Source organism: Natrix helvetica (assembly GCF_964273705.1).
Source record: "Natrix helvetica genome assembly, chromosome: 1".
NCBI classification, from domain to species: domain Eukaryota; kingdom Metazoa; phylum Chordata; class Lepidosauria; order Squamata; family Natricidae; genus Natrix; species Natrix helvetica.
In genome coordinates this window covers 202,757,275-202,775,573 of record NC_138548.1, presented here as the reverse complement: position 1 = coordinate 202,775,573, position 18,299 = coordinate 202,757,275, and the positions used below count along the sequence as shown (strand labels likewise).

Below are 18,299 nucleotides of genomic sequence, written 5' to 3'. Positions count from 1 at the left end.
TAATAATAGATGTGATCCAGATCAAAATACATAGGAAAAACTGCACTGCTCTGTTATTTAGGATAAATTCTCCAGTTATAAAATGTAAATTTGTAGTTAAGTGTGCAGTATAATGGCCATCTTTAACCAATTGATAATAAAGACCTTACAAGGAAGGAGGCTTTTGCCATGGTAGAAAAACGTAATAGAAATTTTGAATCTCTTCATTATGAAAACTATTTCTGTGCTCCTGAAGGAGGTGGAAATGAAATGAAAGAAGAACAGAGGAGAGCAGAGGAGAGCAGAGCAGAATAGCTTTATTGACCAAGTGTGATTAGATACATAAGGAATTTGTCTCTGGTGCAGAAGCCCTCAATGTACATGCAAAGCAACAAGGTGGTAATAATAATCATAATAACGATACCAATAAGAATCGGTAATATAGAAGATGAACAGAACAGAATAGCTTTATTGACCAAGCATGTTTAAACAAACAAGGAATTTGTGCAGCAGTATACTACTGTAATATAATCAGAGGTGGGTTCCTACCAGTTCGGACCAGTTTGGCACAATAGGAAGTAACTCGGCTGGCCATGCCCCCGAACCGGTTCTACCAGCGGTGCTGTAGGCGCCGCCATCTTGTTTTTTGCTTCTGTGCATGCGCAGGAGCAATTTTTTTTACTACTGCACATGTGCACATAACGCGCATCAAGCGCGCACACGCATGAAGCACATCCCTTAGCGAACTGGTAGTAATAGAAGCTGGAACGCACCCCTGAGTATAATAACTGTATAATAATACTACAGCCATACAACATGGGTGAATATATTTAGACATAAGACAGTACTGTGAGAATTACGTGTTCAGCAGAATGATGGCACAAGGGAAAAAACTGTCCCCGTGTCTAGTTGTTTTGGATATATAACTGTAGCGGCATCCTGAGGGGAGGGGTTGAAACAGTTTATGTCCAGGATCTATCGTTGCAGTCTGTAGTTATTTTCTCAGCTCTCCTTCTGACCCATGCAATATATTGGTCTTCTATGGAAGTCAGGTTGGTAGCAATTGTTCTTTCTGCAATCCTAGCTCTCCTTTGGAGTCTGTACCTGTCCAGTTTAGCTGCTGTACCAAACCAGACAGTTATAGAAGTACAAATAACGGATTGAATAATTCTTTGTAGAACAGAATCAACCCTTCCTGGGACAGTCTGAACTTAAGTTGATGTAGGAGGAACATTCTTTTGTTGTGCCATTTTAATGATGGCTCTAATGTTAGGGACATGGTGGCTCAGTGGCTAAGATGCTGAGCTTGTCGGCAGTTCAGAAAGGTCAGCAGTTCAGCGGTTTGAATCCCTAGCGCCGCATAACGGAGTGAGCTCCCGTGACTTGTCCCAGCTTCTGCCAATGTAGCAGTTTGAAAGCATGTAAAAATGCAAGTAGAAAAATAGGGACCACCTTTGGTGGGAAAGTAACATCGTTCTGTGCACCTTTGGTGTTTAGTCATGCCGGCCACATGACCATGGAGACGTCTTCAGACAACGCTGATTCTTTGGCTTTGAAACGGAGATGAGCACCGCCCCCTAGAGATGGGAACGACTAGCACATATGTACAAGGGGAACCTTTACCTAATGTTAGGTGTCCATTTCAAATCCAGGGAGATTATAGAACCTCAAAACTTGAAAGATTCTACTACTGCTACTGCACTGTCAAATATATGAAGATATGGTAGAATAGGAGCACTCCTCCTAAAATCTACTCTCATCTCTATACAGTTTTGAGCATGTTCAGCTTCAGATTGTCCTGGCTACACCACAGGGCTAGTTGCTCAACCTTTCATCTACATGTGTCTTGGAACATTAGAAGAACATACTGCAAGCACATAAGCATTCTCTGCTGGATTGAAGTTGAACCCTTCGCCCACCTAGTTCAACAGTCTGTCCTCAGAGTAGCAACCAAGGAAGGAACAAGGAAGTCCATCGTCAGAGGCACTCCCATGCCATAAAACCTAACAACCATTGATCCCCATGACTTCCATTTATTGGCCCGATTGTTTTTTGAAGCCAGCCAAACTGATAACTACCACCACACCTTGTGGTTATGTTTTGCTATTTTACAAAATATAGTATTTCAATACTATTTTGAGGAGTTGCAGGATGTACAATTGAGCGCACAGAATATGTATATAGCAGTGGTGAAATGCAATTTTTTTTTACTACTGGTTCTTTGGGTGTGGCTTGGTGGGCGTGGCAGGGGAAGCATACTGCAAAATCTCCATTCTCACCCCGCTCTGAGGCCAGCCAGAGGTGGTATTGCCAATTCTCCAAACTACTCAAAATTTCCACTACTGGTTCTCCAGAACCTGTCAGAACCTGCTGAATTTCACCCCTGGTATATAGGTAGCCTATTTATAACCATAATAAAGTGGAATTACAATCCTTTGTCATTTTGGTCCTGAATGAACCTATGGATATTTTTGAGGTTACAGATCAACATTAATAAAAATATAAAGGTAAAAGTAAAGGTTCCCTTCGCACATATGTGCGAGTCATTCCCGACTCTAGGGAATCTCTGTTTCAAAGCAAGTGCTGTCCAAAGACGTCTCCAGGGTCATGTGGCCGGCAGGACTAAACGCCGAAGGCTCACAGAACACTATTACCTTCTCACCAAAGGTGGTCCCTATTTTTCTACTTGCATTTTTACATGCTTTCGAACTGCTAGGTTGGCAGAAGCTGGGACAAGTAACGGGAGCTCACTCTGTTACGCAGCATTAGGGATTCGAACCACCGAACTGCCAACCTTTCTGATCGACAAGCTCAGCATCTTAGCCACTGAGCCACCGCGTCCCTAAATATAGATTGATACAGTTTTTACCTGAGGAAAAGTGATCATTCCAGTCCATTCTTATTTCTTAGAGCAGCGCCCCCCCAATCTTTTGGGCACCAGGGACTGGTTCCATGGACAGAGGTTTTCCCGTGGACCAGAGGGTGCATGCCCCTGCGGATGGGGCTTCGCTTGTTTGTGCGGCCCAGTTTGTGGCATGCCACGATCTGGTGCCAGTTCACAGACCAGGTTTTGGTGACCCATGCCTCAGAAGTTGGTGGCAGGGAAAATGATTACAGCTTCTTTCAAATTGCTTTTGAAGGATTTGGAAGTCAAAACACCAGTATGGAAGTGCCCCCAGTGTCTTGCATCCTAACTCTTTGCACACAATGTCCTTAAATAACTTTGCAATGCCAAAAGTGTAAAGTTATTCCATCTGTAGCAGCAGATGGAAGAATGGACTTCCGATTAAGACCATGTGGGGGGTTTCTTTTCAGAGAGAATTGTACTAAAGAAAATTATTTTGCAGTTCATCACTAAAACCATGCATGCATACCATCGCTCTCACACACAGAGAGAGAGCCCCATTAAGTCTCCCAGTGCAGGCTCCATAGAAATAAAATAAAAATGATTACTCAGTAGTAGGATGTGGAAGGAGTTTCGTGAGAAACATATGCAATCCGTGCAGTTGTAAAACTGAAATCCGCATAATATTCCTTGAACAGGGAATAGGCTGAGAGAATTGAGAGAAACATCACGTTTTCCAAAATCATGTCCTTTGAATGCTCCAGAATTAAAGAGTGTCTGCGGAAGAATAACACTTTCCCAGAGAGATCTTGTGAACCTGGTGCCATAAACGGAATGTGATTTTATAGCACAAAAGCACTGATGAGGCAAGACATTTTCTTCCCTCCTTGTGCCTCTACACTTCAGGCTTCTTTTGTTTTTTCACTATTTAGCTCTGCTCCAAAAGAGTCTGACTTTGTTTAGAGGGACTTCACACAGAGAAAGATGCATCCATTAGTTTTGTTTTCTCTCAGAAATTTTCTTTGAAGTTTCCACTGACTGAGCTGCATATGCCTATTTCTTCTTGCCTGCAATCTAGAACAATTCGTATAGTTTCCCTTAGTTAGGATGTTTTTGTGTGCAATATTTTCATTACAATGTGCATTTTGTGTAGAACATCCATCCATCCATCCTCTGAAATTCATGCATCTCCAAATGCATATTTTAAAAATATGTTTTTAAACCAAACCACATTACAGGTAGTCCTTGACTTACTACCACAATTGAGCTCAAAGTTTCTCTTGCTAAGCGAGACAGTTGTTAAGTGAGTTTTGTCCCATTTTACAACTTTTCTTGCCACCATTGTTAAGTTAGTACCATAGTTCTTAAGTGAATGACTTCCCCGTTGACTTTGCTTGTCAGAAGGTCGCAAAAGAGAACCGCATGGCCCTGGAACACTGCAATCGTCATAAATATGAGTCAGTTATCAAGTGTCTGACTTTTGATCATGTGACCATGGGGATGCTGCAGCAGTTGTAAGTCTGAAAAGTGGTCATAAGTCACTTTTTTCAGTGCCGTTGTCACTTTGAACAATCATTAAATGAACTGTTGTAAGACGAGGACTACCTGTAATTTCTCTCATCCCCGCCTTGTCATGCTTTCTTGAACGCTGATATCCTGTTGGTCCCTGAATGTGGCTTAGTAAAATGTATTTATTTATTTATTTATTTCTATTTGATATTTCTAAGCTGCCTGTCTCCCTCAAGCGATCTGCACCAGCCCAATCACACAATCAGAAGGGGGGAAGGAAGGAAGCTTCATTTTCTTTGCTTGACATTCACTCACACATATTTCTGCATGATCAGCCCAAGCCTCTCCTCCCTACCCTCCCTCACTGTTTCAACATCCTCACTTTCAGAAAATGAGTCACCATTCAGATATCACAGCCTTCTCCAACTCAAAGTCCCTCGGCTGCATTGAGATGTCTAGCCTAGCAGCTATCTGGAGGGTTCTAGACCATATCTCCGAAAGCTTTCTTGCTTTCTCTCTCTCTCGCTCTTGCTCCCAGCTGATGTTTGTGTTCAAAACTCCTGGCCCTAACTCCCCAATTTGACACATGCCTGACATGGGCAAGCAACCATTCTTATTCCCCGGTGTCCATGTGGCTGCGTAAAAGGAGAAGGCAAGAATCCGTAGCTCATTTGACAGGTTGCTTCTCAACACAATTTCTTCCATGATGATTGGTATATTAACCCAATATTATACATATCGTAAGAGTGTAGAGATTTTAAACAAAAAGAGGAAAAAATCCTTATTATAATACAAACATCTCAACAGGTGAATCCTTAGTCTACGGAGGCAGTATTAATGAGGTTAATTGTATGAGTGCAAAAAACAGCTTTATTTTTTGAACTGGGTGATTCTCCAGGTTATAATGAAAGCCTTCCTTCATGGCCGTTTACGATGAAGATTACAAATGTTTAAATATGCATAATGTAAATGTATTCATAAAATGAATGAAATGAAATGTATGCCGGTGGACCATCAAAAACAGAAAGAACTGAAAGGAATGGGGGAAGAAAAAAGGAAAGGACGGGACAGGACAGGAAAGGAAAGGAATGGAACTCCTCAAATAGCCTTGTGCAAAATACCAACGTTTCTTTTTAAAGAAGGTTTAAGTCCACTGGTGATTACATTATTTTTATGGTTATTATATTTACATTTTCTCCCTCCCCTATGGGATGGTTGCTTTGCAGCTGTTATTGAAATGGTTAGGCTGTTGTTTTAATTGTGGTTTTTAGCCATCTTGGGCAAACTGAGTCCAAGGAAAGATCAGATCAGCAGAAAGGGAGGAAAAAAAGAGATTGGTTGGATAAAAGGGTGGCTGGATAGGCAAGCAGATAAGGGAAAACTCTTCTATGCTGAGAGAAATGCTCTTCTGTGCCTCAGTTCAGACCCTAGCATGAGTTTTTTTTCTTTAAATGGCTCCAGAGGCTTCACTTTCCCTCTACCTTTAAACTTTCACTTCTTATCCTAGAAGCTTCTTTAGCTCATGTTGGTTGTCTTTAAGCTTTGCCTAGACCCTAGAGAAACCTGATCATGTTTAAATGATCCCCCCCTCTCTCTCTCTCACACACACACACACCACACACATCCTACAGTTTGAGAGTCCCTGACAATTAGGAGATATGGCTATGACAGAGATCCCCATGGCACGGTGTTCTTCAAGGTGCCATTGATGTATCTGGATGCAATTTCCATCATGCCTCCACCAGAACTCTCAATCCAAAGCTGGTCCTATCACTGGGCAAAGTGAAGCTGCAGAATGGGGGGGGGGGAGGTTTCCTATAATAATTGTCATCACGAGTCCTTCGGGAGAGGGTGCGGCTTAGAAATAAATATTCTATTCTATTCTATCACATTATCATTATACCCAATGCGATGGGTGTGACGATAATGTGGCCAATGGGAAAGAATAAATAAGGGAGAAAAAGGATAGCATTTGAGCTGATGGTTGCAGTTGAATAAATGTCGGGCATTCAACAAATGTTAAAAACCTCCCACTTCATTGCAAATGCTGAAAACCACCATTGCAAACAACTAAATGCATTTATTCACTTTAATAATGTTTAAATTTATTTTAAACAGCCATATATTTTTTTTTTAAAAAAAGCACTATAAATATTTATATTATATTTTCAAACAAAACTGTCCAGTAAACCCAGGATGAACAGAAAAACCTCATATGGTTGTGACGTGTTACTGGCCTTGCACAACAATGGGGGTTTTTTAGTCACCAAAACATGGTCACCGCTCCTCAAAAGGTAAACCAACCATCCCTAGCAGGTGAATAAAGCAAGAGGTATTATGAGCTGAGTGCAGAAGCTGCAGAAGAATTTTGAGGTCTAAAAGGAAAGCAAATTTTAGATTTATTGTGGCAGTTCTATTCTTAGGGGGAAATGCTTTGGGATTTATCACTGCCTCCAATGTCAGGAGAAGCTAATCAACAGCTCTGTTTTCCAATAGCCAGAAGTCCTGAACCAGATCCTAGAGCTCCTCACAGTTCCTAGGGTCCCCTTAGGGAAGCTTATCATAGTGAGAACTCCAGCACAAGGGAATTATTTTTTTCCCCAGCTCAGGAAATGCAATTAAACCAAGCAAAATTGGCCAACTGTATTGTTTTCACATTGTTTGCACTGTCTAAAGGGGAACAAATGACAGAAACCGATTTTTGGCAAAGAAAAATTGGGAGTCCAGGGGTTACAGCTGAGCAAGGGAGCGATTCCATCATGATCAAATTCTACCTGGACTTCTGGCTTGCTATGGCCTAGGACCGTGATGGCAAACCTATGGCACGCATGGCCGAAGTGGCACGTGGAGCCATGTCGCCTGATATGCGCGGTGTCACCTGTTCCTCTTCCAGGTTTCTGGCGCACATGCATGCAGCTGGACTTTGTGCATACAGCAGTGCCAGAAACTGGAAGAGCTGATCTTCCGTTTTCCAACATGAACATGTGCGCTGGCCAGCTGATCGTTGTGCGTGCCTGTGAGCCAGTAACTGGAAGACTACCTGGCCAGTGCACATGCCAGAAGTTCATTTCCCAGTGCGCGCACGCCCCTTGGGCAGCTCCTCTTCCTGGTCGTGGCCCAGATGAGCGAGTGTGCTCCCTTTTCAGCATTCGGTGCCAAAAAGGTTCGGCGTCCCTGGCTTAGGAGATAAGGGCAAAATGTTCAGGTGCTCTGAGACAAAACTATAAGTGAATTTGATGCGCTGTGAGTTTTGCTGGATTATTTGAGTGTCAGTTTTTGAACAAAGCCTTGTTCACACATGGATTTTGATTTATTTATATATTACTTTGGCTTGTACACAACTACATTTCCAAAAAACAGTGGAGTAGTCCATAAGTGCTTCTAAAGGAAGAACTTTTGTATATCCTCATTCTAAACAGAAAACCTTTCCTGGGCATGTGTCTGTCAACGATTTTAAATGAAATATCCAGGAGGGGAAAAAACACTGTTTAACTTTTAATCTGCCTCAGAATAGCAAATCTTAGTGGGTGCTGGAATAAGAGTTGAACCCAGCTCCTTTGTATGTTTGCCTTCTTCTGTTTGTAGGCTGTAGCCATCCCAAGATCACAAAAAGACAGCAAGCCATCATGGAGTCTACTAACTTCCCTCTCTTTTGGTTCTGGTCACTGTGGGCCTTAGGATCTGGCCCGAGCTGGGTACATAGCCAAGCAGCCACCCAGCCACATTCAATCAAGATAGAAGGCGACATCACTCTCGGAGGCCTGTTCCCTGTGCATTCCCGTGGCCCAGCTGGAGTACCTTGTGGGGAGGTGAAGAAAGAAAAGGGGATCCATCGGATGGAGGCCATGCTTTACGCTCTGGATCAGATCAACAGTGACCCTGATCTGCTTCCCAACATAACTTTGGGGGCCCGTATCCTGGATACCTGCTCTCGTGACACCTACGCCTTGGAACAATCATTGACTTTTGTCCAGGCACTGATTCAGAAGGACACTTCCGATGTGCGCTGCTCCAATGGGGAGCCACCCATCATTGCCAAACCAGAGCGTGTGGTGGCTGTCATTGGGGCCTCTGCCAGCTCTGTCTCTATTATGGTGGCCAACGTCCTTCGCCTCTTTGCTGTAAGTAGAAGACAGTCCTTTCACATCGCTTGGGGGAAGGAGGTTGAACAGCAAAGAGGGTGATAGCAGCTATACCTTCCTAGGGAAGATCTGGATTCCTATCTCAGGAGTTGGTATTTTAGATGGCGCTCTTCCTTAAAGAGTGCATTTGCAAAGCCAGTGCCTGTTGGGGGGGAGGATACTGCAGGACACTCAACTGTGGTTCTATAGGGGAAAAAATGAAGTGTAAAATTCAAAACACAGAAAAAAATTTTTGTAGGAAAAATAAATATTTTCATCAATAAAGATGGAAAGAGCTGGGTAAGCGGAGCCTGGAGAACAGAAAACACAGGGAGGATATGACAGCATCTAGTATTTATAAATAGAAAGAACCTTCCAGATGGGTTGGATGTTGTGACTTCCAAAATTCCCCAGGTAAAATAACCACTGCTGAAAATTCTGCATCTACCCAAGACAAATTCCATTGGAATTATAGGTGGGAGGGGAACCTCCCTAAGAATAGTTCAGCAGTAGACCCAGCTACCCAAAGACATGCTGGTTTCCCCTTCATTGGATGAGTTCAAACAGAAGCTAAATAGCTATCTATCTGGGATGTTTTAATTTGGATTCCTGCAGGGAGCAAAGGGTTCAACTCAGTCATTTCAAAGAGCCCTTCCAACTCAGAATGGCTACAATTTTATAATTAACAAGAAGTTTATTAAAATGATTTTAATAGTTAGCAATTGCTAACTATTAGCAATATTTGAGGCCTTTTTTTTAATGATTGGGTAGCAGCTGCCTTTCACTTCATTTACATTCTAATTTGGCATGATGCATTTAAAAAGCGTTTTGAGCATAAGAAATTCTTAGGAACCCAGCAATGGTCCAATAATTCATTGCACCCTAAACCATAAGGTGGTTTCATTTGAGCCACACTGCTTGCAGCAAGGAAACTCTGTATATACACAAAAGCTTCCAAAGGAGATAAAACCTGGAGGAAGCCTTCATGTCCAAGACTTTTCCCCATGGGTGAGCATCACATTGTTTCCATGGCAGTGGTGGGTTTCAAATTTTTTTAGAACCTCTTCTGTAGGTGTGGCCTGCTTTGTGGGAATGGCTTGCTGGCCATGTGACTGGGTGGGAGTGGCTTGCCAGCCATGTGACTGGGTGGGAGTGGCTTGCCAGCCATGTGACTGGGTGGGCGTGGCCAACTTGTAAAATGTGGTGAAACTCACTTAACAACCCTCCTGCTTAGCAACCAAAATGTTGGCTCAGAAACTCTGGCATTTGAAGCACGTAAGTCTTAAAGCTGTCAAGTTACAAGACCCTTGCACCCCTAACCCTTTAGGAAAAAAAACCCCAGGGGTGTTCAAACTTGACAGCTTTAAGACTTGTGGACTTCCACTCCCAGAATTCCTCCTCCAGTCATGTTGGCTCAGGAACTCTGGCATTGAAGTGTGCAAGTCTTAAAGCTGTCAAGTTACAAGACCCTTGCACCTCTAACCCTTTAGAAAAAAACCCTAGGGGTGTTCAAACTTGACAGCTTTAAGACTTTAAGGTTTAGATAGGACTCTTAGAGGCAGGGGGGGGATTGGTGAGCCAGCCAATCAGTGAGCGGGGGCGGGGCAAACGTGGTGCGGACGGGTGGGGGAGGGAACTGGAACTGGTTCTAAACGGCATGGTAGATTTGTGGAACCTCTTCTATAGAAGAGGTTAGAACTGGCAGGAACCCAACCCTGATCCATGGAGACCAGATCACTACTGAAGTTATGGAAGGGTAGGAGCTGCTCATTGTGTTTTGGGTGTTTTTTGGTGTTTTACTCAACAAGCCAGCATGTTGCGTGAATAGAACTATTGTTAAAGATTGTGCTCAAACTAGTTGACTTTAGCACATGGGGCAGGAAGGAATGTCATCTTTTCTTGCACTCATGAACACTTTTTAAATGCATCCTGCTGACACTGAGGCTAACTCTGATGTTCCTACCAATGAAGTAAGGGACTGTTTACTAGAGAGAGACATTTTACAGTACATCCTGGAATTATTTCTTTCTGGAGATACATTGCATGCTATGCCTATAGGCTAGCAATGCCTTTTTTTAAAAAAAAAATCTTCTAATATTTTAAAAATGATAGCATCTTAAAATATCTCTCGGCCTTTAACATTTTGCTATTTTACTTTTGCATCCACTGCTTCCTTTTTTCGTTAAGATATTGTGAAAATATATGTATATGTGTTTTTTTTCCCCGTTAACGCAGATAGTTTAAAATGTTATATCTAGTTTTGTTTTCTCTGTTTTTGTTTTGATTGGTATTTTAACTTTTCGAATAAAATAAAATCTAAGCAACGGGGGGAGGGAAGAAAGCAAAAAGAAAATAAGATATTGTGAAAATGGATCTAAGACATTTGTACAGGGCAAATTTTGTCACACAGTTATGGTAATTATTACTCTGTGTTCGTGAATATTAATGGGAGCCATACTATATGCCATAAATCAGTCGACAAAGAAGCTTAAGTCTCACTCGGGTCATTATTCCCCATCTCTTAAGAGCATTTTTGCTTTGTAACAAAAAAGCTACCATTTAGCCTTAATATTGTGTCAGTACGGGGAGGATTCGATAAAACACAATGGATTAAAATAAAAATAGAGGGACAAGATGTGAGCTTGGTGAGCCTTTGATGGTGCAGTGCAGAAATATTTTTACAAAAGAAATAGGACTAAATGAATAAGGAACAGCTGGAGAGGAAGATCCCTGGCATAACTCAAGGATGGAGGCTCAGGATAACATACCACTTCTAATCCATGATTTTCTTCCACTTCTACAGATTCCCCAGATAAGCTATGCATCCACAGCACCGGAGCTCAGTGACAATAACCGCTACGATTATTTCTCCCGCGTGGTGCCTCCTGACTCTTATCAAGCTCAAACTATGGTAGACATTGTTAAAGCGCTAGGCTGGAATTATGTCTCCACCTTGGCCTCTGAGGGCAGCTATGGCGAGAGTGGGGTCGATGCCTTTCTGCAGATCTCCCGGGAAGCCGGTAAGAGGGGCTGAGCAATGTCGTCTGAAGCTGAGGGATGGGGATCAGTAAAGCCGCTAATTCCCTGGAAAAACAGCCCATGATCTCAGACACATGAAAGCTGCTTGCAGTTGTTCCATATACAGGGAAAGGCATTCTGCATGGGATCAGAGATTGGCTCTTATTTTTGCAGCCTGCAAATGCAATGGGGAAAAAAAGGTCCCACCCCTGTATCCTAGGCCAGATCCTCACTGGAACAAATGTGCCTTTGATTCTGGAGTAGCTGTGCTCTGGATTGCTGCCAATGGAGGAGACGAGGGTATAGACTAGAGGGACATGGCTGATGGACCAGGCATGATGCCTTGTGAGATTATGGAAGCTCAACAGAGCAAGTCACATGCAACATAAGCCATTTCTTCCGTATCTATTGTCCGATAGCTGGGTCGCCCTCATCACATTTTAATCTAAAGTAATATGGAGTTGGGGATTTGGGGTGCAGCATGTCTTCTGCTATCTGAGCCTCTAGGTCATTATGTGAACTCAAAAATATGGTTATCGGATGAGTTATGGCAATACGGGCAGTTGAGTTTGGTTATTTGTGTGAAACTGACGAGTCTGTGAGATTTTGCTCTTTTCAGCCCGTGACTGATCTCTACTGACTGCTATCAGTAGCAAGCCACTTCTGTATTGTTACCAAAATATCTACAAGGACATACAATATTACTCATCAGGAGTCAAGGTTAATTCAAGGAAGATCCTATCTTTACCTCTTACGTACACAAGCCACTAATTTCTGAGAATTCCTCCTTTCCCCAAATTATTTTTAGGAATAAACTAGTGGTTTTCATACTTTCTGTTGGCAGCAAGTACTTTGTAGGCTTATTTGGTTTCCAGGATCTTTTTCCTCCCCCCCCCACAGTGAGCATATAGAACATTTCAAAGATAAAAGCTAATGCAGTAGGACCTTGGTACTCAACTGCTTTGAAACTCATCAAATTTGGTACACGTCAAAACCACATTTTGACCTGAAAAATTTGCCCCAGGCGGTACACATTGTTTGTTTGGTATTCAACTCACAAGTGAGAATCGGTCAGTGTTGGCTGCCTTGTGACTTGCTACATTATTCCTTATGGGAAAAATTGTTTGGTACTCATCATTTCTGATACTCATCAAGCTTCCCAGAACCAATTAACGATGAGTACCAAAGTACCACTGTACAGCCTTCATGTGTTAGGTCTGTAATTTCCACATTTCTAGCCAGCAAGGCTGCGCTGCATGACTACTCAGGAAATAGTAGTATAGTAGTCGTTCATGGCTAGCTTTCTTCTTGGTGGTATATGCACTCTGAAATTCATGAGGTATGTACTCATACATCTTTCACTGCCTATTGAAGATAGATCTTTTTACGCAGGCATTCCCTATATCAGGGGTGTCCAAACTTGGCAACTTTAAGACTTGTGGACTTCAACTCCCAGAATTCCCCAGCCAGAGCTGGCTGGGGAATTCTGGGAGTTGAAGTCCACAAGTCTTAAAGTTGCCAAGTTTGGACACCCCTGCCCTATATGAATGTTGTCCAAAAGATGAGGGGTGTTGAAAAGAGCTTTATAGTAAGCAATCGAAACTTGAACTGAGGGAGAATTTCCTGACTGTGAGAGCTAAGCAATGGAACAGCTTGCCTCCTGGAGCTGTTGATGCTCCCTCATTGAACATTTTCAAGAAAAGACAGGGCCGTCATTTCTCCAAAACGGTATGAGATTCATCTGCCCTGCCTGGCTGCAGGTGTCTTTTAGTGATGGCAGGTTGGAGAGAGTATTAATCCTCTTCCAATCAATCAATACCTTACCCACTTTAAGTCCCTCCCTCTCCTCCCAGAACCCTCATTTTATCTCCGACTAAAGACAAGCATGGGTGGATGTGTCAGACCCCATTTGGAATACTATGTCCCATTCTGGAGACCTCACTTTAAAAAAAGATATTGATAAGACTGAGCAAGTTCAGAAATAGGCAATAAAAATGGTGCATTGGAGAAATGGCATATGTACAGCCTGGAAGACAGAAGGGAAGTGGAGGACATGACTGAAAACTTTAAATATATGAAAGATGTGAACAAGGTTCTAGAAGGCAGTATTTTCAATATGAAGCAAAATCAAGAACACAGAATACTGTAGAATAGAATAACAGAGTTGGAAGGGACCTTGGAGGTCTTCCAGTCCAACCCCCTGCTTAGGCAGGAAACCCCATACCATTTCAGACAAATGGCTATCCAACATCTTCTTAAAGACTTCCAGTGTTGGGGCATTCACAACTTCTGGAGGCAACTTCTGTTCCACTGATTAATTGTTCTAACTGTCAGGAAGTTTCTCCTCAGTTCTAAGTTCTCTCCTTGATTAGTTTCCACCCATTGCTTCTTGTCTTGCCCTCAGGTGCTTTGGAGAATAGCTTGACTCCCTCTTCTTTGTGGCAGCCGCTGAGATATTGGAACACTGCTATCATGTCTCCCCTAGTCCTTCTTTTCATTAAACTAGACATATCCAGTTCCTGCAACCATTCATCGTATGTTTTAGCCATGGTGGGGCATAACCACAAAGTGACAGGAGGGAAGTTCAAAAGTAATGTTAGGAAGTAACATTTACAGAAAGAGTAGTGGAACTTTGGAACCAACTTCCAGCAGAGGTAGTAGGTCAATCATCGGTTGCTGAGTTTAAACATGTTTGGGATAATCACACGTCCAAATAATTTTGTTTAAAAAAAAAAAACAATAATGAAAAAGAAAACAAAAACAACAAGGAAAAAAAATCTCAAGGGGCAGATTCAATGGACCACTGGTCTTTTTCTGTGACCAGTTTTCTCTGTTTCTATATATTGATGCGTCTAGTGTAGTTTAGACCAGTGTTTTTCAACCTTGGCAACTTGAAGATGTCCGGACTTCAACTCCCAGAATTCCCCAGCCAGCATTCGCTGGCTGGGGAATTCTGGGAGTTGAAGTCCGGACATCTTCAAGTTGCCAAGGTTGAAAAACACTGGTTTAGACCACAAGAAGTTCCAAAAAGCTTCTGGTGAATATGAAGCTTTCTTGAACCCATTTTAGGAACCGGCATAGCTTTGGGCTGTGTGCAGGAATATGAAACATCAGCAAAGTATCAGAAGGACTGTGAAGTAGTTCAGAATAATCTTGTTTGAGACTGAAGAACAGAATAGGAACATAGGAAGGGGTCTTATTCCAGATCAGATGACTTGCCAATGTAGACCAGGGTTCTTTGTTACTCAAAGCAACAGTCAGCTTTTGGGATGTCAAGCACCATGAGACCTCACCATGATCTGCAACCAACGTCTCTTTAAATAGAAGACGCTGAACCTCCTGTGTATAAGGCAGATGCTCAGCCACCAAACCAAGTTTTCCCAATCAGTTCCTAAAGTTTTTTTCCTACCTGGCAGGTGGAGTGTGCATTGCCCAGTCCATCAAGATCCCACGAGAACCCAAGCCAGGGGAGTTTAACAAAATGATCAAGAGACTGATGGAGACCCCCAATGCCCGCGGCATCATCATTTTTGCCAATGAGGACGACATCAAGTAAATGCGCCATCTGCCTTTTTTTATGTTTGTTTGTATATTTGTGTTCTGCCTTCCTACTAAGAGTTCCCCCGTTTCGTCCTGACAACACCCAGTACAGTGGGTTAATCTGGTCCAAAATTATCAGGGGAACAAGATGGCTAAATCTGAGGTTATTTTCAGCTTAGTATGGTATGCAAACAAAAACTATTCAGGGAATGATTACCGTAAATTAAATTAAATTAAATTAAATTAAATTAAAAGTATAGTGTGTCTTAGATGTGCAAGTATGTGGTTTGTTCCTAGTTAGGCCTGGTTGGATTTTGTGGCCCATCCACATTTCTTATCAATCCAGAGAGGTACACAATAGGAGCAGCTAAAAAGGAATAAATTCAAATCAAGAATTAAGTAAACTGTGATTAATTCATCCATGAGTTGTACGCTAGATCAAAAAACTATGATCAAAACAAATCATAGCAGAAGAGTAGGCAATTTCAAATCCACATTTGGCCTGCCAGCTCCTGTTTTCTACCTCCCAGATCACAGTAGATCATCCTGCTGAAATCTGTCAATGAAAACACTCGTGTGCAGCTGCATAATTTTCAGCAATATTTTATTTCATAAAATATTAGATCTGTCTTTAACCTCTACTATATTTAATGTTATTCCCACAACCCTCTACACACCACCATCTCCCAATGACATTCCATCATTAGATATGTCTTTTGTTTCACCCATAAATGTATAAATAAATTGCTGCCCAACTCCCAGGTTAGAAAAAAAGGTGTCTATTCCGGGCTCAGCGCTGCATGCAATAGTATTTAGCCTAGCATTAACTATACGGCAGCTTTTAGCTGCAGTTCTGACTTCACTAGTTACATTTTCCCTGTGGTTGAGGTGCAGCAATCTCCACTCAGCCTTGAGTTTGCAGAAGATTATTTCAGTGTGAAATTTGTGGTCCCCACTGAAGACCCCTACCCTGCCTTTAGTGTTTTGATTCCCATTCATTGCCAGTCCCTTGACTTTCCTATGCAATGTTAGACAGAGCCTAACAGTTCATGCAGATCTTGAGGCCTTCCTGACATCAGTTGGAACAAGGAGCAAAACACTGGTATGGCCAAAGTTGAATCAAGTCTGTCTCACACAAGAGCTGGGGATAAGATGTCCATGCAGCACAACATCAAAGGGACTCAGCAAAAAAAAAAAGGCGATTGACAAGGCATGCTTTGTCTTGCTTAAGGGGTTAATCGTGAACGCCTCTCGTTCTTCCATTGCACCCCTGCAGACGAGTGCTGGAAGCCGCCCGCTTTGCCAATCTGACGGGGCAGTTCCTCTGGGTAGGTTCTGACAGCTGGGGCTCCAAGATCTCCCCCATTCTGATGCAAGAGGAAGTGGCTGAAGGAGCAGTGACCATCTTACCCAAAAGAGCCTCGATTGAAGGTAACAAAAACTTAGAGGAGAGCAACAGCGTTCGGTTTGGGAAAGCAGGGAGAAACACAAACTGGCTGACGTCATGTGACACATCTGGTCTATTCTGCCATGACTCCAAGATTCACTTTCCTTCCTGAGACCTAGTAGAAAATGACCAGCATTGCCCTGAGCAAACTAGTGACAGATATCCCCCAGAATGAATGTCACTTCTGCATTTGTTATTCTTCCTGAAAAGGCAGTGTTGTTTTTTCTATCTACCTCCATCGTTTTTCTGTCCGTTTCATTATCCCTACACTACTGAATGGATGTAGAGTAAAACAATGGATGAGAGGGAACTCTTATTAACACCCATTTTGCAGGTTCATCTATATTGAACACTGGAGGAAAGTTTAACAAGGGCTGGGGATCAGAACCATAAAAATCCTGGACACCAGTAGATGGCAGAGAATTAACTTTTGCTACTGATGGCAAGTTAGAACTAGCGATCCTTAATCTCAGAGTACATGGACAGACTCAAGCACAGTTTTAACTGGGAAACTGTAAGCATCTTAGACTAAGCTAAAACTAAAACCGCTAGGAATTTCTGAAAGCTTGGCGTTCAGGCCAATCAGCTATCAACAGACACATAGAAACAAGCCACTTGTACACCATTGGAGAAAATAAAAAGGTTAAGAAGGAAACAAAAAGATCAGAACACATCCTCTCCAGCAGCCTACACCCAGATAAATAGGGATGAATAATAATCAAGCAGAAAACAATACCCTAATTAAAGAACTACAAAGGAGAAAATGACACCAGCAACACTAGGAGGGCAAGCTACTGTAATTAAACAGGGAACAAACCCCATAGACAACTAGCACTGAAGATGTTAGTCAAATAATGAAACATCCACAATCAAACAACCAAACTCAGAGAACACAGAGGATCCCATGATTAGAGCTCTGCTACTCAATATGGTGTCCTCAACTTAATAGCATATATGAACTAGCCTTCTCAACAGCTTGCAGCCCAGATGTGGTAGTCCCAGTTTAAACCAATTGTTATCTTCTCTATGTTTGCATGACATGGATATCCATGGGAGTTTAATTTAAAAGTACCATGCTTAGTTTGGGTAAAACTAATCCTCTATAACTCACAGTTTAACAATGACACATATGTCCCGGTTGCATATGTTAAACCAACAAAGTAAATGTTTGGAAAATGTATCCTTAAGTAATCATGTTCCCTATTCCTTCATCTTCTATTGAGCACAACTGCTTATTAGTTCATTTTAAAAAGGCATTTCATTCTTAAGCACTCTTCTCTAAGAGCCTGGGTTGTGAATGTGGGAGGGTGTTAAAACGCATTATTGGTAACTAATCCATTTTAAGGCAACAGAGAAGCCATGATTCAATAGACATAAAGCAACTCTTCAGAGATGGGAAGACCAATGAGTGGGAAGAGTCTTGTCCCCCTTCCGTTTTGCCCCAGACAGATATTTGTGCTTAGGGATTTCAATCTGCTAATGGCTGAGACTCAAAAGACTTTGTTAATGTCTCTAAAATAAAAGGATAAATTATAGTGACAAAATGTAACAGAGAATAGCACTCTCTCAAGGGAATGAATTCTGAGGGATAAAGTTTGACTGGTGGGAGTGAGTAATGTTGCATTCTACAGAAGTTTCTTCTTGATAGATTAAAAACCCTCTCTATTTCTAAGTAATTGATGACTGGATGCTGGCACACATTTACACACATCTGGCATGAGGATGAACCAGCACAGCCGACACCTTTGCTCTTAAAAGTGATCCACCCTGACAAGCCAAGAAGGAAAACCTTTTCACATGGAGATAACGCTAAATTGAGGGATTAAACAGCTGATCGGGA

General features: G+C 42.2%; 1 protein-coding gene across 1 annotated transcript in view; it reads left to right on the top strand.

Moving 5' to 3' along the window:
- Positions 1–18,299, top strand: part of LOC309382618 (metabotropic glutamate receptor 6-like) — a 43,042-nt gene that overhangs the window by 6,453 nt on the left and 18,290 nt on the right. The window contains exons 2-5 of the mRNA XM_081934323.1: positions 7,919–8,454; positions 11,258–11,474; positions 14,889–15,024; positions 16,289–16,443. Coding sequence (XP_081790449.1) covers positions 7,960–8,454; positions 11,258–11,474; positions 14,889–15,024; positions 16,289–16,443 — 1,003 coding nt within the window. The 5' untranslated portion in view covers positions 7,919–7,959. The remainder of the gene's footprint in view (positions 1–7,918; positions 8,455–11,257; positions 11,475–14,888; positions 15,025–16,288; positions 16,444–18,299) is intronic.